Here is a 23784-nt window from a genome sequence, read left to right as displayed (position 1 = left end):
ACGGCGTTGGTTATGAACCAACTTAGACGATTTAGTCACAAGATCTAATTCCATTTCTAGCTTTTCCATGACTATTGAAAGAAAAACGAAAAATAAAGAAATTCTCTAGACAGCAATTCCATTTCCAGCTTTTCCATGACAATAGTGCTCAAGACAGTTCATGCTATACTGACCTACAAAAGACCTAAATCAAAGTCGGGAAAGGCAATTCAAGCCTCATCCATAAGAATATGGATAAACTCATACACAAGAGAGATCGTCAACAACATTAATGGTACATGTGACCATCAGATAAAACGCATCAGCGAAAAACAACAGAAACTTTTATAGAACATAATGTGAGTTTTCTTCTACAAACAATTACAAGAAGCCTATGTAAAGTTGGCATACTGACTAATTGACAACACCCTGATGAGAAGGAGCCACCTAAGAGCTCATGCAAAAAAGGCTGTATGGAGAAAACATGCTAGACTATGCTGTAGTTTCAAAATGGTCAGATCTATACTAGACACTATATTAGGATCCCTTCAATTCCATTTTGAAGGTGATTAATGCTCAAGATATAAGATTACAGCCTTCCACTGCTCTTACCTGTCAACAAGATCTTCACTAAAAGAATTGACAAAAAGGAATTCTAACTTCCACAAGCCATGCACTCTTCTCCATTTTCCAATGAACATACGGTTTGTGCCATACAGGAATTGACATCAAGGCTCACTAGGTTAGCATTTTCCTGTAAGCACAAATTAACCAAAATGTAATATCAATAATGTATATGAGCACATGCCTTTGATAGGTAAATCAGAGAAGAAAATATTTTCTATCATTCTAACTTGATTTTAATCTTTTTAAGTCTAGCATTAAATGTTAAGATGTTCAAAGAAAAGGAAAAGATAAATCCATTGCAAGCAAACTAGATATTAATTTGAAATGTCATGAAACAGGTTCCTTTATTTTCGCATGACTTCTTTTTGATGGTTCCCTTTTGGAATTTCAAACCCACTCACCTAATAAGATGAAACATTAGAGGAAAAAGGAGAATTACATTGTTGAGAACAGAAGTATCAACAGTAAATTTGATGGCATCGGCCGCAGCTCGTGTTCGTAGATAATACATCCCAGTTTTCAGACCCTAGGGAAAAAAAGATGTCAATCTATATTATCTACACAAAAACAGAAACATAGGAATCAAAAGTTGAATATTGCTTTCAAGTAACAAAATTGAAAAAGTTTAATTTCTGCAATGCAATAAATCATGGAATGAGAAAACAGCAGAAACCTCATTAAATAATTTGCAATTTAAATGTCAAATCAAGCATTAGCACTCCCATAGAACAATTGTAAATTTTAAATTTCAAAATGTAGCATGACGAAATGATACCTTGGACCAAGCATAGAAATGCAATGAAGTTAGCTTTCCAGGATCAGGTCGCTCCATGTGAATATTCAAACTCTGACTCTGATCTATATAGCATCCCCGATCAACAGCCATGTCAACGAGGGTCTTTTGCTTGATCTCCCACACAGTCCTGGTATTAGATTCCAATTCTAGCTCAGAATGACAGCAAGATAATTACACAGCAGTTCAAAAAGAAATAGATGTGAACCAAAGGTAAATCTGTACTTGTAGATGGCTTTCAGCTCATCAGGTATTTCTGGTATTTTAGAAACTGAGCCATTGTGGTAGAGTATCTTGGCCTTAAGAGAATGACACCAGAGGCCCATTTCTGTCAAATCATGAAGCAGGTGCCTGTTCACTACAACAAATTCACCACTGAAAATAAGAGGGATTAGCTGCAGAAAGATGCAAAGCCCTGTTTTGAAGAGCCAAATCACTACAAATATGAAAACCTTAAAACTCGGCGACTATAGATGTTGGAGGTGTAAGGCTCAAAGCACTCATTGTTGCCAAGAATCTGGCTGGTTGAAGCAGTTGGCATAGGTGCTAGAAGAAGAGAATTTCTCACTCCATTCTTGGATATCATTTCTCTAAGATCATTCCAATCCCACCGATCCGATGGTATAACACCCCACATGTCTACCTGAAGTATTCCCTAAAGGAAAAGAAGAAAACTTAAGTTTCTACCTTGTAAATCCATTGTCCTTGTTCATTCCATATCTCTTTCTATGGGCAATATAGCATGCATCAAAGAAGTTTGGCAATTGAAGATTGCATGGTACACCATCTTTTAAATTTATGTAAACCATAATTATACTCACCCAAATGACTCAGCAACAACATGAAGAAGAAATAGTCCAGTACAACTGTCAAAAAAGCTATTTCATTCTACCATGACAGTATATTATAAGAATTACATCTGACCATAGAAACCACATTTCTTTTGTCCATTTTTACATGAAAAAGATCACATAATTATATTTTAAGATATTCCTTTTTTCTTCTTTTGGCCAATGAAAGAATAAGAGATTTGATTTAATGTTTTATTTTATAGACAAAAAAAATTCCTGAAATGCAACTCATCCAGAGTTTGTACAGCAAATGATCCACAAAAGCTGAATCATTCACTTGGAAAAACTGAAACTATGGCATTCTATAAGCTATCTCAAAACTGTTGGAAATTACATGTAAGGTAAATACCTTGCTCACAGGACTCCCACTATATGTTTTATAAGGGTCATCTTTTCCAGCCAACTGAGAAGAAGCTTTCAATGCATGGTAATAGATGGTCTCAAATATATCCTTATTTAGCTGTTGAGCCTGTATTCAACAAAGAAAGACTTAAATCCAGCTAAATCTATTACCAAAGGCAAATCAAATAAATCAGAGCAACCTCTGGAGAATCAAATGGCATGCCAAGCAGGATGAAAGCATCAGCTAGACCCTGAACTCCTATACCAATGGGTCTATGAAGTGCATTTGACCTCCTTGCACTTTCATTTGGGTAATAATTGACATCAATGATTCTATTAAGATTTGCAGTAACAGTTGCGGTAACCTATCAGAGAAACGATTAAAAAAAAAAAAAAAGCCATTTCAGAAGTTCAATTCTTCCTGACATAAAGGAAGGATAAGTTACATGGAGACAGCAAATAAAAGTTTTTTTTTTTTTCAATCAAAACAATTATACACCAAGCCCATTGAAACAAATATGCATGGATTTGCTTCTTATTTAGCTTTTACATGTCACAACCACTTTTATACAGAGAGTGCAAATGGTTAAAATACCTCTGCTAATTTTTCAAAATCAAAATATCTTTTCTTCCAACCTCTACTTCCGAGAAGCATTGATGAGTGTGAAGCCAAAGGAACCCCCTAAAAGAAACAAAAGGATCAATCTATATACTAAGAGAAATTATTTGACAATAAATAAGATATAAAAGGCCTACCTTTTCCCTGACAAATCTGGGCAGAGCAATAGATGCCAGATTGCATACTGCAGTTTCTGTTGGACTTGAGAACTCAATAACCTCCGTGCACAGATTTGAGGACTTGATAGTGCCTAGATTTTGCTGGTTACTTTTCCTGTTGCGAGAATCCTGTACATGTAAAAATAAGTAAATAACTAAATAAGACACAGAAATAAAAAATTTCAAAACATTAAATGTAAAAGCAAAGATGCTGTCAGGAGTCCAACATATTAGGTTTCAAAATTAATCCATAAAAGGAAAAAAAAAAAAGAATACCTTGAAAAGCATATAAGGAGTCCCTGTTTCAATTTGGGAATTCAGAATCTCAAACCACAGCTTCCTTGCAGGAATAAGCATTCGTGCCTTACCCTGAGCTCATGAGAACAGATATAACCATCAGCCTTGAAAAATACAAGATTAGCTGTCACATTCCAGTGAAAACCACAGCCAATATTGTGAAGGCTAATATCTTGACCTATATGGCAAACGGGTCACATTACCTCTTTCTCATATTGGGTATACAATCTTTTAAACTCTTCACCCCAACAATCAGCTAGACCAGGAGCATCAGAAGGACAAAACAAAGACCATTTTCCATCACCTTGAACCCTTTCCATAAAAAGATCAGGAACCCAGAGAGCATAAAATAGATCTCGAGCCCGCCATTCTTCCTGCAAGCAAGAACAAGAGTTTATATATTAAAGCTTGAAGCTTTGGGTAAAAATAATCAGCAGAATTCACATAACTTACCATAGAAGAAAGATGCTTTTGGTAAAAATAAATTGCAGAATTCTCATAACTTACCATAAAAGTGGAAAGGAAAAATTATATAGTACCATATTATATCTTATGAAGACATTCAACAGTACCTTTCCATGGTTCTTTCTAAGATCTAGAAACTCGAAGATATCAGCATGCCATGGTTCTAAATATATAGCAAAAGCACCTAAATCAAGGAAAGAAAGTTCGTATCAAAGTACAGCAGAACCCAGCAACTGTTGACCATAAGCTAGAAATGATTTTGCATGCATCTAAAATGGAACTATACACGTTATTTGACAGATATACATGACTAGAATAGAATTGATAAATATAAATATAAACAAATAACTTAGAAGAATGAAACTATGAATAGATACCTTTTCTTTTACCACCTCCTTGGTCAACATAGCGAGCAGTATCATTAAATACTCGGAGCATAGGAATAATGCCATTGGAAATCCCATTTGCTTCAGAATCATAACTCCCTGTGGCATGGATATTATGAATGGAGACACCGATTCCTCCAGCTAATTTGCTAATTACAGCACATTCCTTCAGAGTATCATATATACCATCAATACTGTCATCCTTCATGCAAAGTAGGAAACAGCTACTCAACTGCAATATTAAAAGAGAAAAAGCCCCAAGGGTAAATTAAAAAGAAAAAAAAAAAGGCAACAATTGCTGATTAACAAACAGATAAGTGACATAACAAGATCATACTTGAGGCTGAGGGGTTCCTGCATTGAAAAGGGTTGGAGTAGCATGAATGAACCAACGTTGGGACATCAAATGGTATGTTTTGATAGCAGAGGCAATATCAACTTTATGGATACCAACAGCAACCCTCATCAACATGTGTTGTGGCCTTTCCACAACTTTGCCATCCATTTTAAGTAAATAAGACCTCTCAAGTGTTTTAAAGCCGAAGTACTCAAAATCAAAATCTCTGTCATATATTATCTCACTGTCCAGTTGTGCAGCATTCTTCAATAAAAATAAGACAACCACTTGTATTAATCACTTCACATACTATTCAACTAGGCACTAAAGAAACATACAAAAGCATTGCAGATCATTGGAGAAATCCAAGTATGATAAGGTAATAGGAAGCGAAAATGCAACTGATATATCTAAATTACAGATATTATGGATAGTTTTGCCAACAAAAAAACGTCAATCGACAAGAGTGAAGAGAACTGCTGAAATGTTAAGATTACCTTCATTATTATTTCATAAACATCATCAGCAATAAGAGAAGCCACCTTTCCAGACTTCTTGTTTATGTAATTATACATGATTTTTACCCTGCATCAAAACCATTCATTGACAACATTGTTTTCAAATAAAAACTACTGAGAACCTTATAACATTCAGTTACAACCAACAAACCCACGTCTCTGAAAACGACTTCTCAGTACTTTTATGTAGATTGGAAACTGCTATTCTTGCCGCCAACTGTTCCTCAATGTCGGTTGAAGCGCACAAAAAAAAAAAAAAAATCAGAACCAACCCAAATAAAAAGCCTATACAAATGCATTATGAACACTGGTAAAAAAACTTCTTAATTTAATATATTGAAAATTTTACATACAATCAAGGCAAAAATATCTCTTTAAAAGCAACTTAACACGGTAATCAGCAAAAGAAACCAAAAAGGAAAGAAAATGAAGCCCATCAAGCCCTTTAAACCCAGATAGCACAACATAAAAAAAAAAAAAAAAACTGACCAAAGCATAATCAGGGTGGTTAGCAGTCAAAGCAGCAGCAATTTCAGCGGCTAACTCGGCAAGCTGCGTTGTAGTGACACCTTCACAGACCCCAGAGTAGACCTTCTGAGCCACAAGCACCGGGTCACAGTGGTCTTTGCTAAGCCCGTAACTTAGCTTCTTCAATGTGGCTGTGAGCTTGTCGACATGAACTGGCTCTTGACGCCCATCTCTCTTTATCACGTACATAATTGGCTTGTTTCTTTTTCTTTCAGGAATATTGTCAAATGGGTAATGCTGTAAAAGCTTGTTTGTTAGGGTGATAGTATTTATAGAACGAAATGAAGAGTGTTGGAGAAGGAAGACGCAGTGTTTGGAAGTTTGAATTTGAAACTTTAAATAGTTTTTTGTTTCTCTTTTTTTATTTTACAAGTATTTGATTCGGAAATGTGATGGCCACTTGGTTTTTTTTTGTTTTCTGAAGATTCCCGCCAAATCAGGCGTGACGATATATGAGTTTCGGGTAATTGGGTTGGGTTTGGATTTTTTAATGTTGGCCCAAAGGTGTTATTGCCCTAGTTATTTTCTTACACCAAATTGTGTTTTTAGATAATCTTTCAACATTTTTTTTTTGAGAAAATACAGCAAATTTTATTAAAAAAAATCATTTTGTATATAGGAGTATAAAAAAATTATTCTATATCAATTTCATGTTTGATGTATTATATGGCACAAGTGCCTCATTATTTAGTTTAAATAATTATCTTTATTTTATTTATAAAATTATTGTAAACATTCAATTTAGTCCAGACTCGAATTAATTGGACCTGATCCAAATAAATAAGCTCAATTTTACTTTTATTTTGTATTTTATATTTTTATTATTTTTATTTTATATTTTATGTATATATTTTCCTTTGTATCTTATGTATTTATTATTTATTTATTTATTATTACTATTTATTAATATATATATCTTTATTATTTCTTTTTCTTTTTTCTTTTTTTTCTTTTTCTTTCTTTTCTGTTAATATTTATATATGTATTTTATTTATCTAGTTATATATTTATTATTATTTATTGATTTATATATTATAATTTATCTGTTATTATTATTATTTATTTATCTTGTAATATTTTTTATTTATCTTATTATTTTTTTCTAATTATCTATTAATATTTTTTTTATTTATCTGATTTTTTTTTCTTTTCTTTTGGGGCTGAGATTGAATTCTTTTGAAGAATCCTATCGTGAATGAGAATTCAATTAGAATTCAGATTGGATTCAAAGATTGAATCCTCATCCAAAAAGGAATAGGGATTGATCAGAAACTTTTCTGATCAATCCCTATAAATAGGTACTGGAACAGAAAGAAGGAAAGGGAGAAAAGAGTTATTGGCTAAAAAAAAAAGCAGACAGAAAAGGTTTGAAAGTTTAAAAAGGGTTTAGAGGCGTTAGAATAGTTTTAGAATCGATGAAAAATTTTTGGAGATTTTTTTCTGCGAATTTTTTCTGGAAATTTCTAAATTTCAGTTGAATTTTTCGACGAAGGTTAAATTTTCGGGCCACTATTCCGGCCAAGTTTGAAGTTTTTGGCCAGCTGTCCAGTTTTTGGTGAGAATTCCCAAAATTTGATCAACTTTTCGACAAACTTTCGGTGAAAAACCCAGATTCTGATGAAAATTTTCAGAATCCGATGAATATTCAACTGAAGTTCTTCGAATTTTAGAGTGAAGGGAGAGAAGAAAAAAGAGAAGAGAGAGAAGAGAAGAAGGATTCTGCTGAAAAAATGAATGAACCAACCTTATATACCCTCTCAAAATGATGTTGTTTTTGCGTTAAGTAACCTAGAGGATCCACGCGTTTTGCCAAGATCCAACCCGACCCGAGTGCCGACCCGCGTTCGACCCGCATCCCGAGCCGTTAGCCGAGTCGAACCGATACCCCTGAGCCGCTGCTTCGAGCTGTTTTTTCTTCCTCAAGTCGAGCCGAGCCATTAGTCGAGCCGTTCCCAGGTTTTTTTTTTCGTTTCTTTTTATTATTTTTATTTTATTTTATTTATTTATTATTATTATTATATTAAGATTTGTTTTATTTATTTTCATTTATTTATTTATTTATTATTATTATTATTATTATTATTATTATTTTTATTTATTTTATTTTATTTAAATAAAATAAAAAAAACATTTTAGGGAAAAGTTGAAAGTATCGATTTTCCTTAAGAATAAATTTTCAAAAAAAGATTTTTTTGAGAAAAAGTTGAAAGTATCAATTTTTCTTAAGAATAAATTTTCAAAAAAAGATTTTTTTTGAGAAAAAGTTGAAAGTATCGATTTTTCTTAAGAATAAATTTGCAAAAATAGTTTTTTTTTTAGGAAAAGTTGAAAGTATCAATTTTCCTTAAGAATAAATTTTCAAAAAAAAGTTTTTTTTTTTTTAGAAAAAGTTGAAAGTATCAATTTTTCTTAAAAGTAAAATTTCCAAAAAACAAAGGGTTTTGAGGGAAAGTTGAAAGTATCAATTTTCCTCGAAATTAAAGTTTCAAAAGAATATTTTTGGGAAAAAGTTGAAAGTATCAATTTTTTCCTATACAAAAGCAATCATTTTTTTTCCTTTGAATTTTCCTTAATGTCAAATAATCCGACAATGGAGCCTCTGCAAGTGAAACAATAGTTTTCTTGCATACTCTTCAGGTGAGGAAATTTTTTTCAATTTTCTGCTAAAAGTATTAGAGTCAATTGAGAATAGTTTTCAATAACTAATTACTTGGTAAATTTTTAAGGCTTATTGGATAACACAAAATTAAGCTGGTACCATCTTTTGATGGGTATTGTGAGGGTGCTATAACTTTCCTCACACGTAACTGAACTCCCAAACCCTGTTCTGGTTAGTAGATTCGAACCTATTCTTTTAGGGACCTTTCAACTTAGGTGTTCCCTGAAATGATAGATTTCTTAGGTGGTCAATCACACCTAGATAAAAAAGATTGGTGACGACTCTTAAAAGTCAATGTCTAACAATAGATCCCCGAATCTAGACGTTATGACAATTATTATGATTTAATAATTATCATGTGTTGAAATTCTATAGGTTAATAGAGAGATTTTATTTTTTATAATAATTGCATACTATGGAATATGTGAATTAAGAGCTCTATTTTATAAACTATAATGTAGACTCATGCTATGCTATGAAGAGTCTATATAGATTCATAAAAAAATATATTTTTTTAATGTCAAATTCAAAAAATAATAGAATATAAGAAAACATTGATACTTAAAACTAAGATAATTCAAGATTTAAGACTACATAATTTTGGATCTATCAATTCAAGAATCCTATAAACTTTAAATCATACCATTCACCTACCTTTACAAATTCTAAATCTATATAGATTTAAGACTATACACTTTGAATCATTTCATTCAAGAGACTACACAACTATAGATTTATCAATTCAAGAATTCTACAAACTTTTAATTAAACTATTCACTTATATTACTCTACAAATTCTTGATCTATCAAGATTTGAGACAACACAACTCTAGATCTTTCCATTCAAGAACTATACATTACTTAAATACCTCATCTTTTAGAATCCCTTCCAGAATAGTGGCTCTCCTAGCTGTGCTTTACACTGTAAACTAATAAGATGAAGAAAAATCACTGACATTATTTGAAAAGGTAAATCAAATAACTTAAGACAACCTATTTAACAATATTCAGCATTGGATAATAGTCTTTTTCAACAAACAACATAACCATATCCAAAATTTACTTATGTGTATGCAATAAAATCATATAAAAGCCTAACAAAAGCAATACAAAAAGACCACTAAATTAAGTTTTTTAAAAATCTCATTAGAATTGAAGTGATACGGTTCCAATGAGAGAAATAAAGAATGAGCCATATGAAGCAGCCAATGAATTATTAAAAAGAAAGAAGAAAGCCAAAAAGCCATAAAAAATAAGAAAATGTTTCATGTTTCTGCATTAGAGTGCATAAAATATACAACAATTGAAAAAGCATAACTATTGAACAAAATGCTGAAGCTTATATTATATATATACTATACAAGAAAGTTATTTTCTTCAAAGCAGTCTACAAAATAATAAAGATTTCATAAAAGGGAGAAAGAAAAAGGAGTGTACTTAAAGCTTGTGGTAGAGATCACAAGGAAATAGTGATAGGCTTGTGAAGCGATTCTTTTAGGCATATATCAAAATAAGGCAATTATATTATTTCGAATTTGATTAATTGAGATATCTAAAAATAATATAATATATATTTCATTCAAACATTCATATCATAGTTATTTTTCATGGATATTTAAACTTCAGGTTGATGCAAGCAAAGAAGTATTTTAGATTATGAAAGAAAAATCATTTTAAGCAAACTTAATAAATGGTAAACCTTTTGTCCAATATATATAACCTATGTCTACTCTTCTTTGATTTTTTTCTCTGAAACATTCCCATACCATTGAAATTTGATGTAGCTTTGAGCAATTATACTCATTATCTTCATATGTTGCTTTTAACACCTACCAAAATCCTTCTAGGTGTGAATTACCTCTTGCTACTTTGCATGGCACAGTAACAATGCCGAAATGAACTATTACTTTCATAAAAAAAAGTTATATTAACACACATAAATTTGTTTTAAGAAAAAACCTCATATACTGTAGCTTTATGGGACTATTTTTATATTTACCATACACATTTTCATTATTTTTAGACACCTTATTATATGTCAACAAAAGGTATTTGTACATATAGTTTCTAGGCCCTACTAAGAATCAAACAATAGACAATCATGAAAAATTTATTAATGCACACTATCACTTTTTACTTTATTGACTTTAAATGTTTCTATAAGTTTTAACCTTTAATTCATTCTTATAAACAGATTAAGGTATCCCATAATTAGGCCATATTATTCACCATGATATATGGCCATAGACAACATAATACATAGAGATAAATTTTAATGCCTGACATATCATTGTAGTGAAATGTCATTGAAGCAGTAGTGAGGCAAATTAAATGAAAGAGCTACACTCAAGAAATTCTTATCATGAAGTTCCTTCTACTTGCTACAAGTCCAAGTTATACAACAAACGTAGTCATGCAAAAGAAACAACATAAAAAAAAATAGCATTCATCAAATGAAGCTTTCAAGTACAAACATAGTTGCAACATCAACTTAAATCCTATCATATAAGACTCTAATGATGAAAGTTTATCACAGTGTTAAATGGCTTAGCAATTGCTGTAATTTGGTTCAACTTAACCTTTACTTTAGTCGATCTTCCCTAACTCCAAACCATTTAAGAAAGTGATAATAAAGCAACAAATGTCATATGGTTGTTCAAAGACCTTCTTTTGGCCTTTTTAGAGGGAAATAGTATATATGATAACCCATACACGACAATAAGACATTTAGGCACAAGATAATCAAAGAATCACAATAAAAAACATAAATAAGTTGAACCAAACTTATTGGAAAAAGCTTTTCAATAATTTTTAGCAATGTATCTAAGCACGAATGCATGTAAAGTTACTTAAATTAGCTACTTGTAGGTAATTAAATATAAACCATATGTATGACACTTATGATTAACCAACCATTAGCTCAAGCCATCAACTCAAGAAAGTCATTGTTTGTCTCATCTAATAATTTTTACTTAGAAAAAATCAACAATAAACATATAAAAAAAATTTAGTACATAACAGAATAGAGAGACCATCCATATCTAAACAACCTAGTTTCTAAAACTATATATATATTCAAATGAAATATTGTTTATATATTAACTACAATATAAATGTTTGAATGAAATATAATATAAATGTTCATATTATAATATGAATGTTTGAATGAAATATTGTTTATACATATTCATATTAGAGACCATTCATATACATTTGAACTATATTGAAGCTTATATTATATACTATATTATATGTCAATGAATTAGCAGCTTGAAAGATGCTATAAATCTCCATTATCGTCAATCTCATACTAGGTACAATTGTTTGGACCAAATGCTAGTCCATTAAAAGTAACATATTTGTAAGAAGCTCCCCAGTAAGTAGATCCTTCAAATTTAACATAAATGCATCAGCATAAAAATTTCATAATTGGTTAATATTTCTGCTAAAATCAAGACCCTTAGCTTTAAATTTTCTTGTAGTTTTAGTGTTTCTTGGTTAACATACTTACTCCTATCAAGAACCATAATCCAATGATTAATAGTGCAAGGTTTTTCTCTAAGCTACAGACATTTCATAACTTTTAAAAGAGATTTGACTTAAAATTACTAATATTAAAAAAAAAAATGAAACAGATCACAATTCCAATGAATCAAAACAAATTGATTAGATAAAGTATGAGAGATCAAAAATTGCATATTTATTTATTCTTTAACATAGAATCATTGTTAAGCCCAATCCAGTTCATGCATGAACTAATCCCAAACTCCTTATTAATGCACCATAAAAACATATATCTTTCACACTTACCTTTTTAGTTTTTAAGGCTTACATGAATAACTGGTTGGCCTTTTCTTTGTCACTTCAAGAACTCTCATCACAGCCTATTAATCATCAAGATCATCATTTCCCCTTTGAAATGATTCACTACTTTTTTAATCTTTATTTAGCTAAAAATACAAGGATAGTTGATATTCACTACATACATTTCAATAAAGTAAAGCTACTTTAAAAATGCAAGACAAAAGTAATTGCTAAACAACCATCAAAGTGAAGGTATAAAGAAAATGAAGTTTTGAAAAATAAATTTGTGCCACTGATTTGGTGCAGCATAGAATTGATTTCATCATCATCCTCTACATTCAGCTAAAGCAAAAGAAAAATAAAATTTCATCATGTATTGACCAATTTCCAATATGTATGTGCAGATTAGTATGAGTGATTATGTGTGTAAGGGCTAGAAATAGAACAATACCTCATCAGGAGTTTTCTCACCTCTAAAATGATTCGCCTTCATTAATCTTTGGTTTCAACTCTAATGAAATATTCGATATTGATGTGTCTACCGAGTGTTTTGATCTTACCTTAGACTTCGCAGTTCATTTTCTCAATCTCTCGCTCTTTTGACATATTTGAAGCTTTTAATAGAAACAATCAATCCAAGGTTATTTTCATGTATTATTCTTTAGATTTTTTAAGTAAAATTTTTGAGTAAAAACTAATGAAAAAGAGTTAAAGGAAGGCTAATGTTGGCAAATGGTAGCCATAACAATGGAAGAGGCGGTGGCAACATCGTTAACAAAAGAAGTAAGAAGATAATAGAATGAAGAGAGGCGTGCCAATGAGGAAAAAGAGTCTGAGGATTTTCAAACCCTTAAAACAAACAGCTGGAGATATTAGACAACAACCTTTGCTATGGATATAGATTATAATTTTTAAATATGATAATTAAATTTTTATTATTTTATTTATTTATTTAATAATTATTCTTTTATATTTTTAAATATGAAAATTAAATTTTTATTATTTTATTTATTTTTGTTAATAATTATTCTTTTATATTTTTAAATTAAAATTCTAAAGGTTTTGATTAATTACCAAGCATAATGTATATATCATGCAACTCATTCTAAAACTTAGATGAAAATATTTTTCAAGCAAACTCAAATAAACAACAAATGACAAAAATTCTACAACATTCAATTCTATAAAATTGAATGAATATCTCTTGTTATACATTAAATTGACAGTAAAATATGTCTCATAGTGGTATAAAGTCACTTTTACATTTAAGAAATGTAATGCCTATAATATTAGTACCTTTTAGTTGCTAATTGGTAATTACATTTTAACTTAATGATAATAAAGTCAATTTCAACACTTTTTTGCAAGAATTGATATCTTGATAAATAGCCATCTCATATTCCAACTCTAGCGAAGAAGAATATACAACAATGATTCAATAATTAATAAAAAATAATATATTCATTTATCTAAAAAAAAGAAAAAAATTATTCGTATAGCATAGACCCATAGATATTATGTTATCAGTCATAAGGAGACCAAACAACTAAAACTATAACATGCAAACAATGAATCTATTTTTGAAATAACATAACTTGTAATTCTATCAAGCAAAGAACACATGGAGAAAATTGAAAAGTGAAATTGCATACTTGAGACCAATACCCATAAATTAAGGATTCAGCTTTATTCCATACTGTTATACCTATAAAATGATATAAAAGGCCCAAACATGAAGATAACAGCTTAGTATTAGTTTTTGTTATTTTAGAAATGAAAAAAAAAAAGAAAAAAAAAGTAGAACAATTGACTAGGAATAAAGCAAATAACAACAAAATTGAATCTATCATTTTTAAAAGTAATAACAGTCAAATTAAACTTGTGATCATTGTAATGAAAGAAAAGAATCACAAGGTTGACACTTGATATCAGATCAACAAAACATGTAATCACTTATTTGAAGTAATATGCATATGGTTGAATCAGATAGTCATCTTTTTTGGGTAATACATAGAAAAAACAAAGTATTAATGGTCATTCTTAATAAGTTTGTCCTATGTGTAAGACCTTTTTTACCCAAAAAATCAATTATATGATAATGAGTGTCACTGTTAAAATATAATCTTGACTATGTATATGGCAATTGTTTGTACTTATCTTTTTTTTTTAATTGTTCATCAAAGATTTTAAAGAACAAAGTAAACCAAAGTATTAAAAAAAAAATAAGAAGGCAAAAATGATATGTTGATCGATAAAATGAAAGAGTAAAGTTACACTACAATGAAAAAATGTAAATTAATAGGTTTTGGGTTCAAGTTCAAGTTAGTGTTTGCATATGAATGTATTGATTCGACTTTGACTTAAAGATGTAAGCTTTTTATTCATGGTGGGGGGTATCAGTTATCCACTACTTACAAGTGTTATCTGAAAAAAATTCATGAATAAAGTGGGACATGTGGCATGCTAGTTAAGTATTAGCTTTAGCCACATTACAAAAAAGAAAAGAAAATTAAACTCATGAATTCAAATTTCATAAACAAAAAATGAAAATGATCCATGAAATTAATATTTTCATGATTCAAGATTAGCTTTTATTTTAGAATCTTTTTCATTGTTTCTAACCTTATCTTTAATTCAAGTTCACTTTATTTATTATTTTTTTAAAAAATAACATTAGGAATAATTTAAAGTTTAAAAAAACTATTGAAAATGGAACCTAAAGAGAGAAGTGAACATCAATGGCCAAGCTTTTAAGGTTAGAGTGACTCAAAGCAACATAAAGTCATCATGCTTAATTTGCAACCACAACACCATGAATTCTTTGTACTTTTTGGGATTAGTTTTGAGTATGCAAATTTCAATTATTATTATTACAAATCAAACACATGCAAATCCAAAACAATATATATATAGAATGACTTCACTATTGTCTCCGGGTCTTGGTTTGTGCTAAAGCCATCGTAATTCCATTTGTGTTCGTCACTGGTTTAGGTAAGAGTCTATAGAAGCCAATGTTTTGTTATATGGTAAAAGAAATAATTTTTTGAAAAACCCATATCATAATTTTCAACAAAAAAGAAAGTTTGAATAGTAAAACATACATTTGCCTTGCTTCCCAAGTCCATACTAGATCCATTGATCTTAAAATAGAATTAAGAAAACATTTGAAGAAAAAGCAACTCTTCGCCTTAAAGCTACCCACATAGTTTTTGTCTTCAATTAAAATGCCTAAAGAAACAAAATTTGAACAAAATATCAATCAATTTCTTCAAAAATAAACATAACTTTTGTTTATATATACAAAACAAGAAAAGAATAATAAAAGAGAAAATAACCTAAAAGCAAAAGAAAGATAGAAGTCCTATAGTTCCAAAATTATCCTTGGTTTATTCTTTGTTGTGCTTTTTATGAGTTATTATGCTTGTCATTTTAGGGAGTATAGAAGAGAAATAGTGTTGTGAAGATAGATAAAAAGCAAAGAGAAACAGACAGGTAGAGAAAGCAAAGCATAGAGTAAGAAAGAAAGTTTCATTGCTTTGCCTATTAACAAATTTATCTTCCCAAAACATCTTTCAAATCATTTTTTTTTTTTACATTGCTAGTTGTACAATTGATGTAAAATGGGGACTGCTTTTATTAATAGTATAGTTTGATCTAGATTTGATATTTTAAAATATGATATAGTGATACGAATATGATATAAAAAGAAATAAAAATAATATTATTTAAAATTTTAATAAAAATTATATCTAAATTTAATGAAAACAGAAAAAAATGTATTTTATATCTTCGACACAAATTATAATACGTAATTTTTATATAAAATTGATATAAATACAAAATTGTCAATATTTTACATAATAAAAATACTTGAATATTTGCTATATCTAAATTGATCTTTTCATTATATAATATAAATATTTTATATACATTAAGAACGTAGGTCAAAACTTAAAATATGAAGAGAAAAACCAAGTTTCTTTAAGATTTCTCTCCAATAAATTCATCACCAAGCAATTTATGTTTTACTAATTCATTATTGTGGTGAAAATCATCAAGTTCAATAATCAATTGAATTGGAAGTAAGGTTTTAAACAATTTTGAATTTTGCATAAAAATTATAGAAATTATTACATTTCAATTCACATTTTAGCTTCCATTTATCATTGTTACATAATCAGCATCAATCTCCTCTTATGTTATAGATTTTTTATATTACTATTAATTTGAAAAATACATTCAAAATTTTGTACTTTTTTTATCTCCTTCATCTTGTTTGGTTTTTTTTTTTTTTTGGTATTTACAAATTTTAAGAAGTAAAAAAGGTGGAGGTATAATCAACAAAGTTGAGTATTAAACTAATAAATAAAAGCAAAAATGATAACAAAAAATAAAGCCAAGATGAAGAAGATGAAAAAAAAAACATATTGAAGAGTCAAAAATATTGTTTTGTTTTATTTTTTAATGGATAATTGTTATTTATTACAAAAATGACAACAATAATGGAGCAAAAAAGTATATTCTTTTTATCAATTGAAAAGTTAATACTATATTATATAATTTTTTTAAATCAATGAGATTTAATAAACATTTGTCATAATATTTTCTTTAACACTAAATAATCTAACCGATTAATTAGTTTAAAATTATTTAGCAATTTTAAATATTAAATATTAAATATTTACTATATTAGTTTTAATTATAAAGGGATTTTCATAGTATTATTCATCATCATGTTCAATTTGACCAATATCCAAAGCTATATTGGAAACAAAGAAAAATGGATAAAACTATGGTAATAACCTTTCATAGATATGTTCAAGGATCAGGTTATCTCCTTAAATCTGAAGGCTTGCCCAAGTTTTAAAAGGATTTGTACAAAAAATTAAAATTCATTAAATGGGTTTAGATACAATTTTTAGGCCTATTTAAATTTTGAGTTAAGTCTTTAACAAAATATTTAAAGCCCAAACCCGACCTGACTTGACCCGAATTCATATATATATATAAATTTTTTATTTTTGTATATATGTGAATTAATATATAATTCACATATATATAAAAATTAAAGATAAAAATTATATATATTTTATTAAACTTAATTTTTACTTTTTATACAATTTTTTATTTTTACTTTTTATATATAATTTTTATTTTTATTTTTTATATATATGTGAATTGAATATAATCTTGTTAATCTTAATTTAATCATATTTGTTATTATATAAATTAAGTTTAATTTGTGGATTTGGGATTTATTTTTAAAACTAGGCTTGGTTTGGAAAAATTTTGAGATCCAAAATTTTAAACTAGACTGAGCCTAAGCAAATACTTGGCCCAAAACTGATTTGACTTGGTGCATGAACACCTTTAATTCTACATGCATATTGCTTTTATTTAAGAAAAACCACATACTATGGAGTTTTTTTTTTTTAATTTTTGTTAATTTTTAATCTACCTTCAATAACTAACTTATGTGAGCGAAGATGTTTCACCTCGAATTTAACCAATTGACTTAGCAATCATCTATATCATCATTGAATGCCATTTGAGCCAAAACTCAATTGGCATGAGCTAACTTCTTTTGACTTCTTTTGAAAAAGCAGGATATAGCACAATTTCAGCTTGGTTAGGTATATATTTAATTTTTGTAAGAGCTTAATATTAGTTGTCACATGTTTTTCTCAAAAAATTTTTATTTATTTTAAACAATAATTATATATTACTCCAATAGTTGCATATTGTACAAATGACTTAAATTAATAAAGTTATTAACCAAAAATTGTTACACATGCAAAATATATTAGATTAATATTTTTATATATAAAGTTTATTATTTTTCATGTTAATATAAAATTAAAGCTCTTAAAATAAAAAAATTCAATATAAACTCTAATTCTAGTTAATTTAACTAATAAATTTATTTAAAAATTAGAATTTTTATTTATATATAGGAATCCTATTAATATTTATAATACAATTTTATAATAGTAATTAAAATATAATGAACATAAATGTTTGCTTTCATCTGTAAATAAAAAAAGAGATAATATTGCGTGAAATAATGATTTTATGATGTGTTTAGTGTACAAAATTATGAATAAGATAGTATAAAATAATATTATTAATAAGATTAAATTAAAAAATATCATTTTATTTTGTGTTTGATGTATATAAGATTAAAATAGAATAATTTTATTTATTTGTCAAAATTATCTTTTCTCAAAGTTGATATGATTTAAGATCATGTTTGGTGTATAAGATGATAGATATAATAGGATGATAACTATTCTATATCACATTTAGTTTGTATCTAAAGAAAATGATAGGATTGCCAAAAGGATTAATAATTCTCTTGAAATAAGATGATTCAATCCTCTCAAAGTGAAAAAGATTATATTTTAATTCATGAGATTAAACTTATAGGTCTTATTATATCCAAAAAAATTACATCAATAATTTAAATTGTATAAATTTTGAACAAGGATAATTTTAACGACTAAATAAAATTATCCTATTATAATCCTTAACATTATTTAATCTAATCCTATTCATAATATCATTTTATTATATCCCATCATAATCTTATACATCAAACACACCTTAAATTTATTGATATAATTTTTAACTATATAATAATACATGTATATTCAATTCCATATATTAAAAATAACGTTTTCTATTTTTGAAAGATTGAATCATTTTATACAAAAAAAAATTAATTTTCCTCGCAATCAAATCCCCTTATACAAACCAAATATTAGATACAATGATTATTATTTTATCTTATTAATTATTTATTGCACCAAATATGACTTTAAAATATCTAATAGAAATCAAGTTTTTACAACTTTAACTCCTAAGTGAGTTTTTTTAGTTATCTATCACTTTCTTTTAAAATTTTAGATGTAATTATATTCATATATCTTTTTTTATTCTTATTACATTTATCAAGATAGCATTTCCATTGACAATATATCAAATAATATGACATCCAATTTATATTTATTGAATAAAAAATATACTTTTTTTTTAGAGAATATGAATATCTATATTAGTATAGAGTATAACAAAGCAAATAAAGCTTTTAGAAATGAGGGAACCCCCTACTAATAATAATGAACTAACAGCGAGTAGTGCATATAGGGGTGGTAACGAATTGGGCAAGAGTGAGTTTTTGCTCATTACAATTTTGACCCAACTTCATAAAATTTATATTCGACTCTAATTTGACATCAAAACATTATTTTTTGTACTCGATTTGACCTGCATATGTATAAAATTGTAATCAATTTAATTAAAAATTAATTTAATAATTTAAATTTAGCATAATATTCATAAAATATTATTTTTAAAAATATAAATTACATTTTAATAATACATAAATATAATATTTTTATAAAATTAATATCTTAAATAAATTTTTAAATAATAATTTTATTAATATAATATATATAAATATAAAATTAAATAAGTAACAAAAAATATTTTTTATATGTATATATACTAGGTCAGGTTGGGTAGGTTTACCTAAAACCTAACTCTGACCCCATCTAGACTTTAGAAAAGAAATTTAACCTAGCTCGAAATTTGATTTTAAAAAAAAACCTATCTTATAGAGTCGGGATTCGGGTTGAAACCTGACAGATTTGAGTAGATTTACCATCCCTAAATGCATGTACATATTGTTAAAAATAAATACGTAAGAGAATATAAATAATAGAAAAGAGTTTTGACTTTGAGGTGTGAAGAATACTTTTTTAAAGACAATTATGCCTCAAGATACAACAAAATTTCAAACTCTCAAATCGAAAGTAATAACAATAGTTATACTTAAATATTTATTTATAATGAATGAATAGACAAATTTTCATTCAAATGATTAAACATTTTGTATAATCATGACCTTTATGAACCAAAATCTATTTATGTTCAAATAGTTATAACTATTTTTCATATGATAATTGTTTTTGTTCAAATATAATTATTTAAAATATGAATAAAATTAACATAAAAATTAATTTTTTTCATCAATAATTAAATCTTTTTATTCAATGTGAGATGCACTACATTCTAAACTACCAACAACTCCCCACTAGTTTGGAATGTTGGTGCTCAATCTTTAATTTTTCACATAATTAAATATTCTAAATATAAGAAGGTATCTCTTGATTTAAACATTCAATTAGCGTATATCTTTGAATACTAATGAAATTGATGTGTCCACATATTAAACCTTAACTTCTAATGTTAGAATTGAAGATATAACATGTATAATACTTATTTATTCTTCTGTCAGGGGTTTATAACTACTTTAGCACTATTATGGCCATGTGCTTATCATATTTATAAATATTTATAAGAAAGACTCCAATTCTTCTTGTTGAAATAGCAACACTTCTATATCTATATAGGTAGAGTTTCTATTATGTCTCCATTGCTTCAGACATTTAAATAATAAACTCCATTAAAAGTGTAAAAATTCACCTTCCTTACACAATGGATCACATTAGTTTTTAAATTTGAGTGGATTTTACTAGATAGACATATAACAATAACTTGTTTTTACCCATTAAACTTTATAACTAGAGGTTACTAATTCAAAGTTGGGTTCTTATTATTATCGTTTAGTAGTAAAGGTTTAAATCCATTCTACTTGTAGTACTACTAACAAAAATCTTGGAATTCAATTTGTTAGCCTTGAATTGATCCTTATTTTGAAATGATAAAACATTAAGCTAAATAAGCTTGATCTAGATTTTGAAAAAGATTTATTTAGTACATGTTCTTAAGTTTTGTTATTTTGGTGCCAAATAAATAATATGATTTTCAAAGTTTAAACAAAGCTTTCGTTATGTTATTTTCTTTCCCAAATCAAAACTATTTTTAAACATTATTTATTTAAGCTTAAATAAAAATTCAATTATTGTTTTTAAAGTGAACTTATTCATTTTGAAATTAATACAATTTTAATAATATTGATTTTGAGATATAGATTAACTTACGAAAGTTATTTTACAAGTACAAAGTTTTTCAACATTAAATTTGTTTTAATATTCTGTAGTAATTCACAAAGTTTTAATATTTAAATTTTATGTGGTTGGAAAGCTCTTTGAGTCTACTTTCTAATAGATCAAACAAAATTAAAATACAAATTTTCTAAGAAATATTTTGAATTTTTATTAGATACTATGCAGTTGTCTATTAACTGCATAATTGGTACTTTTGAAATTTCACTATAATTCGAATACAATGAATTAGATGATAAATTTTATATGGATAGAAAGCCCTTTAAGTCTATCTTCTAAATTTTCAAACAGTTTTTGATTTGGAGTTGTATAATTCAAGATATAATCAAATTAATGAGTAGAATGTAAAATAAGAGAAACCGGTGGCATTGTTGATTAGGTACCAAAACCAATCGATCCCCTCTCTGTAACGGTTAAAAATTAAGTGAAATTCAAGAACCAATCGATATCTTATCAATACCAATTGATCCCTTCATCCCAAACAAGCTCCAACTACTAGTTTTAAAGGAAAACATGGTTTTTCATTTTCCAAGCATTCCCAAACGGCTATTTCCTCAATTCCTCTATCAATTAGGCATTTCAACATACCAAGAAGGTTGATGAATCAAGAGAACAAGATCAAATAAGTCATATTTTTATTCTCTCAAAGAAATTAACAGTTTCAAAGCTTAAATTCAATATCATTTGTATTTTTTGTATCCAAAATATTATTGTGTTTCATTCACCATTTTATTTATACTTCATTAGATAAATACTCAATTTTGAGAGATATTTTAATTTGCCAAAATCATTTTGGTTATTTTGTAAGTAAAAGGTGAGGTATTCTCTTGATTGTGTAAGGGTAGAGATTTCTATCTTAAGCTTTAAAAAAAAAAGATAGGGTTGTATTCTCAGTTCAAGATTAATGGATTAAAGCTTTGGTGTGGACAACCAAAAGAAAAGACGTAGATGCCTTGTAGAGAAGGACTGAACCCTTATAAATATTGTGTTTGATTTTTCTATCCTTATCTCTTTACTTTGATTATAGTTTATATTTGCTTAAATTCATCAATTTATTGTTATTTATATCATATTTTGATATTGGTTTTAATCTTCTATTGAATTATATCGAAATCTATTTTTAAGAAAGAATTTGAAAGAATCCAATTCACCTCCCTCTTGGATCACCATCTCACCTAAAAAGCTAATGCAATTTTCTTTTATGGTAATTATCCCTATTTGAGATTTAATCTCTAATATAATCACTTCAGGCTAATAAGTCCAAACTTTTCATTTTGCATATCATTTATGTGCTTTAGACATTGTTGTCCCATTCTTGTCATTTTAAGAAATAAATGGTATTGGTTATGGCCACAAATCTATAGTCATAAATTTCAACCGTTCTATTTTCATACTTTTATACATTTTTAATACAATTATACTTCTAATACAATTGGATAAACTCAATGAATAAATCAAGTCATTTTGGTCAATTTAAGGTTTTTAAGGACCTTTTTATAAATTTACTTTTATAATTGTACTAAACGTATTAGCTTGTATAATTTGCTCATAAAATTATCTTAATATCTTTCAACATTATGATGGTGAGTTTTATTTCTTTTTATTCTTATCACCCCCACCATATGCAAATATGCATTCTTTTATTAAATAATGTCCCATTCAATTATTAAGATATCATATATATTTAATCAAGTTGTCATTTCATTTATCTTTTCACTATGAGGTAGTTTTTTTTAAATATGAGGCCTCCAAATCCCCTTTTAGTTAAAGAAAACTAATAAATATTATATATCTTGATATTTCTTTTCCTCATAAAAGTTCCAAAACTTTTATTTAAACTAAATATAAGAGTAAACATCAATAAAAAAAATCAAATATAATCACTTTTAAAATTGTTTTTTTCTTTTAGTAAACTCATGCTTTTATATAGTCTCTTTTAAAAACTTTCATGCCAACTCATGAAACTTATGAATTTATTTCATCATAGACACTATTAACCATTTTATTACCATGAGCAAAACCATGTCCATCATCCAAATTAGTCAAATAGCATTCACTTTGCTATAAATTTTTTTTTTATTCACAAAATTTTTGAATCACTCATGGCTTCCAAAGTAAATATAATTTTATACTTTCATTATATGTCAAAACTTTTAATAAAACCATGAGATATAAATCATTTATACAAGCCTTGAATTAGACCATGTACATAACCAAAAACTAGCACAACATGATCAAGATTGTGGCATCAATTTTAGCTTATGGCTATACGAAGCCAACCACAATAATCAATATCTTACCTTAATCATGTAGATTTGGTTATTAAGGCTATCTCGTTTAATCTTATGACTTTTAGTGAAAACAACTATTTCAAATGTTATCAATGAGTTTT

The 23784-nt window shown here is 27.7% G+C and overlaps 1 protein-coding gene across 5 annotated transcripts; it reads right to left on the bottom strand.

The window, feature by feature from the left end:
- Window positions 1-307: 307 nt before the first annotated feature.
- LOC111315727 (ribonucleoside-diphosphate reductase large subunit-like) lies at window positions 308-6400 on the bottom strand. 5 transcript variants are annotated; one of them, XM_022917681.2, is made up of 17 exons: window positions 5862-6400; window positions 5528-5589; window positions 5352-5439; window positions 4855-5118; window positions 4509-4749; window positions 4239-4315; window positions 3870-4040; window positions 3646-3738; window positions 3349-3498; window positions 3188-3274; window positions 2793-2957; window positions 2600-2719; window positions 1852-2054; window positions 1625-1774; window positions 1382-1529; window positions 1046-1132; window positions 308-733 (listed from the first exon to the last, which is right to left on the bottom strand). In XM_022917681.2, the coding sequence occupies exons 1-17, from the start codon at window positions 6087-6089 to the stop codon at window positions 635-637; spliced, it is 2433 nt and encodes an 810-aa protein (XP_022773416.2). In that variant the 5' UTR covers window positions 6090-6400; the 3' UTR covers window positions 308-634. The 5 variants fall into 5 exon arrangements, 4 of the variants coding, with proteins under 4 accessions (XP_022773416.2, XP_089605700.1, XP_089605701.1 ...); XM_089749574.1 differs by having other exon boundaries at window positions 1852-2042; XM_089749575.1 differs by lacking the exon at window positions 2793-2957.
- Between the last annotated feature and the right edge of the window lie 17384 nt (window positions 6401-23784).

This window comes from Durio zibethinus, chromosome 20 (assembly GCF_047325235.1).
Source record: "Durio zibethinus cultivar Kanyao isolate XHJ-2024 chromosome 20, ASM4732523v1, whole genome shotgun sequence".
NCBI classification, from domain to species: domain Eukaryota; kingdom Viridiplantae; phylum Streptophyta; class Magnoliopsida; order Malvales; family Malvaceae; genus Durio; species Durio zibethinus.
The sequence above is the reverse complement of the archived record's forward strand: the minus strand, read 5'-3'. Positions and strand labels throughout refer to the sequence as shown.

What these genes read in the sequence shown, in the direction of transcription:
- LOC111315727 (XM_022917681.2), bottom strand. Translation starts at nt 6,089, where the DNA reads ATGTACGTGATAAAGAGAGATGGGCGTCAAGAGCCAGTTCATGTCGAC. An exon ending in CCAGATTTGTCAGGGAAAAG is followed by an intron (nt 3,275 to 3,348) that starts GTAGGCCTTTTA and finishes TGTTTCTTTTAG; the next exon opens with GGGGTTCCTTTGGCTTCACA. An exon ending in GAGCTGAAAGCCATCTACAA is followed by an intron (nt 1,530 to 1,624) that starts GTACAGATTTAC and finishes ATCTAATACCAG; the next exon opens with GACTGTGTGGGAGATCAAGC.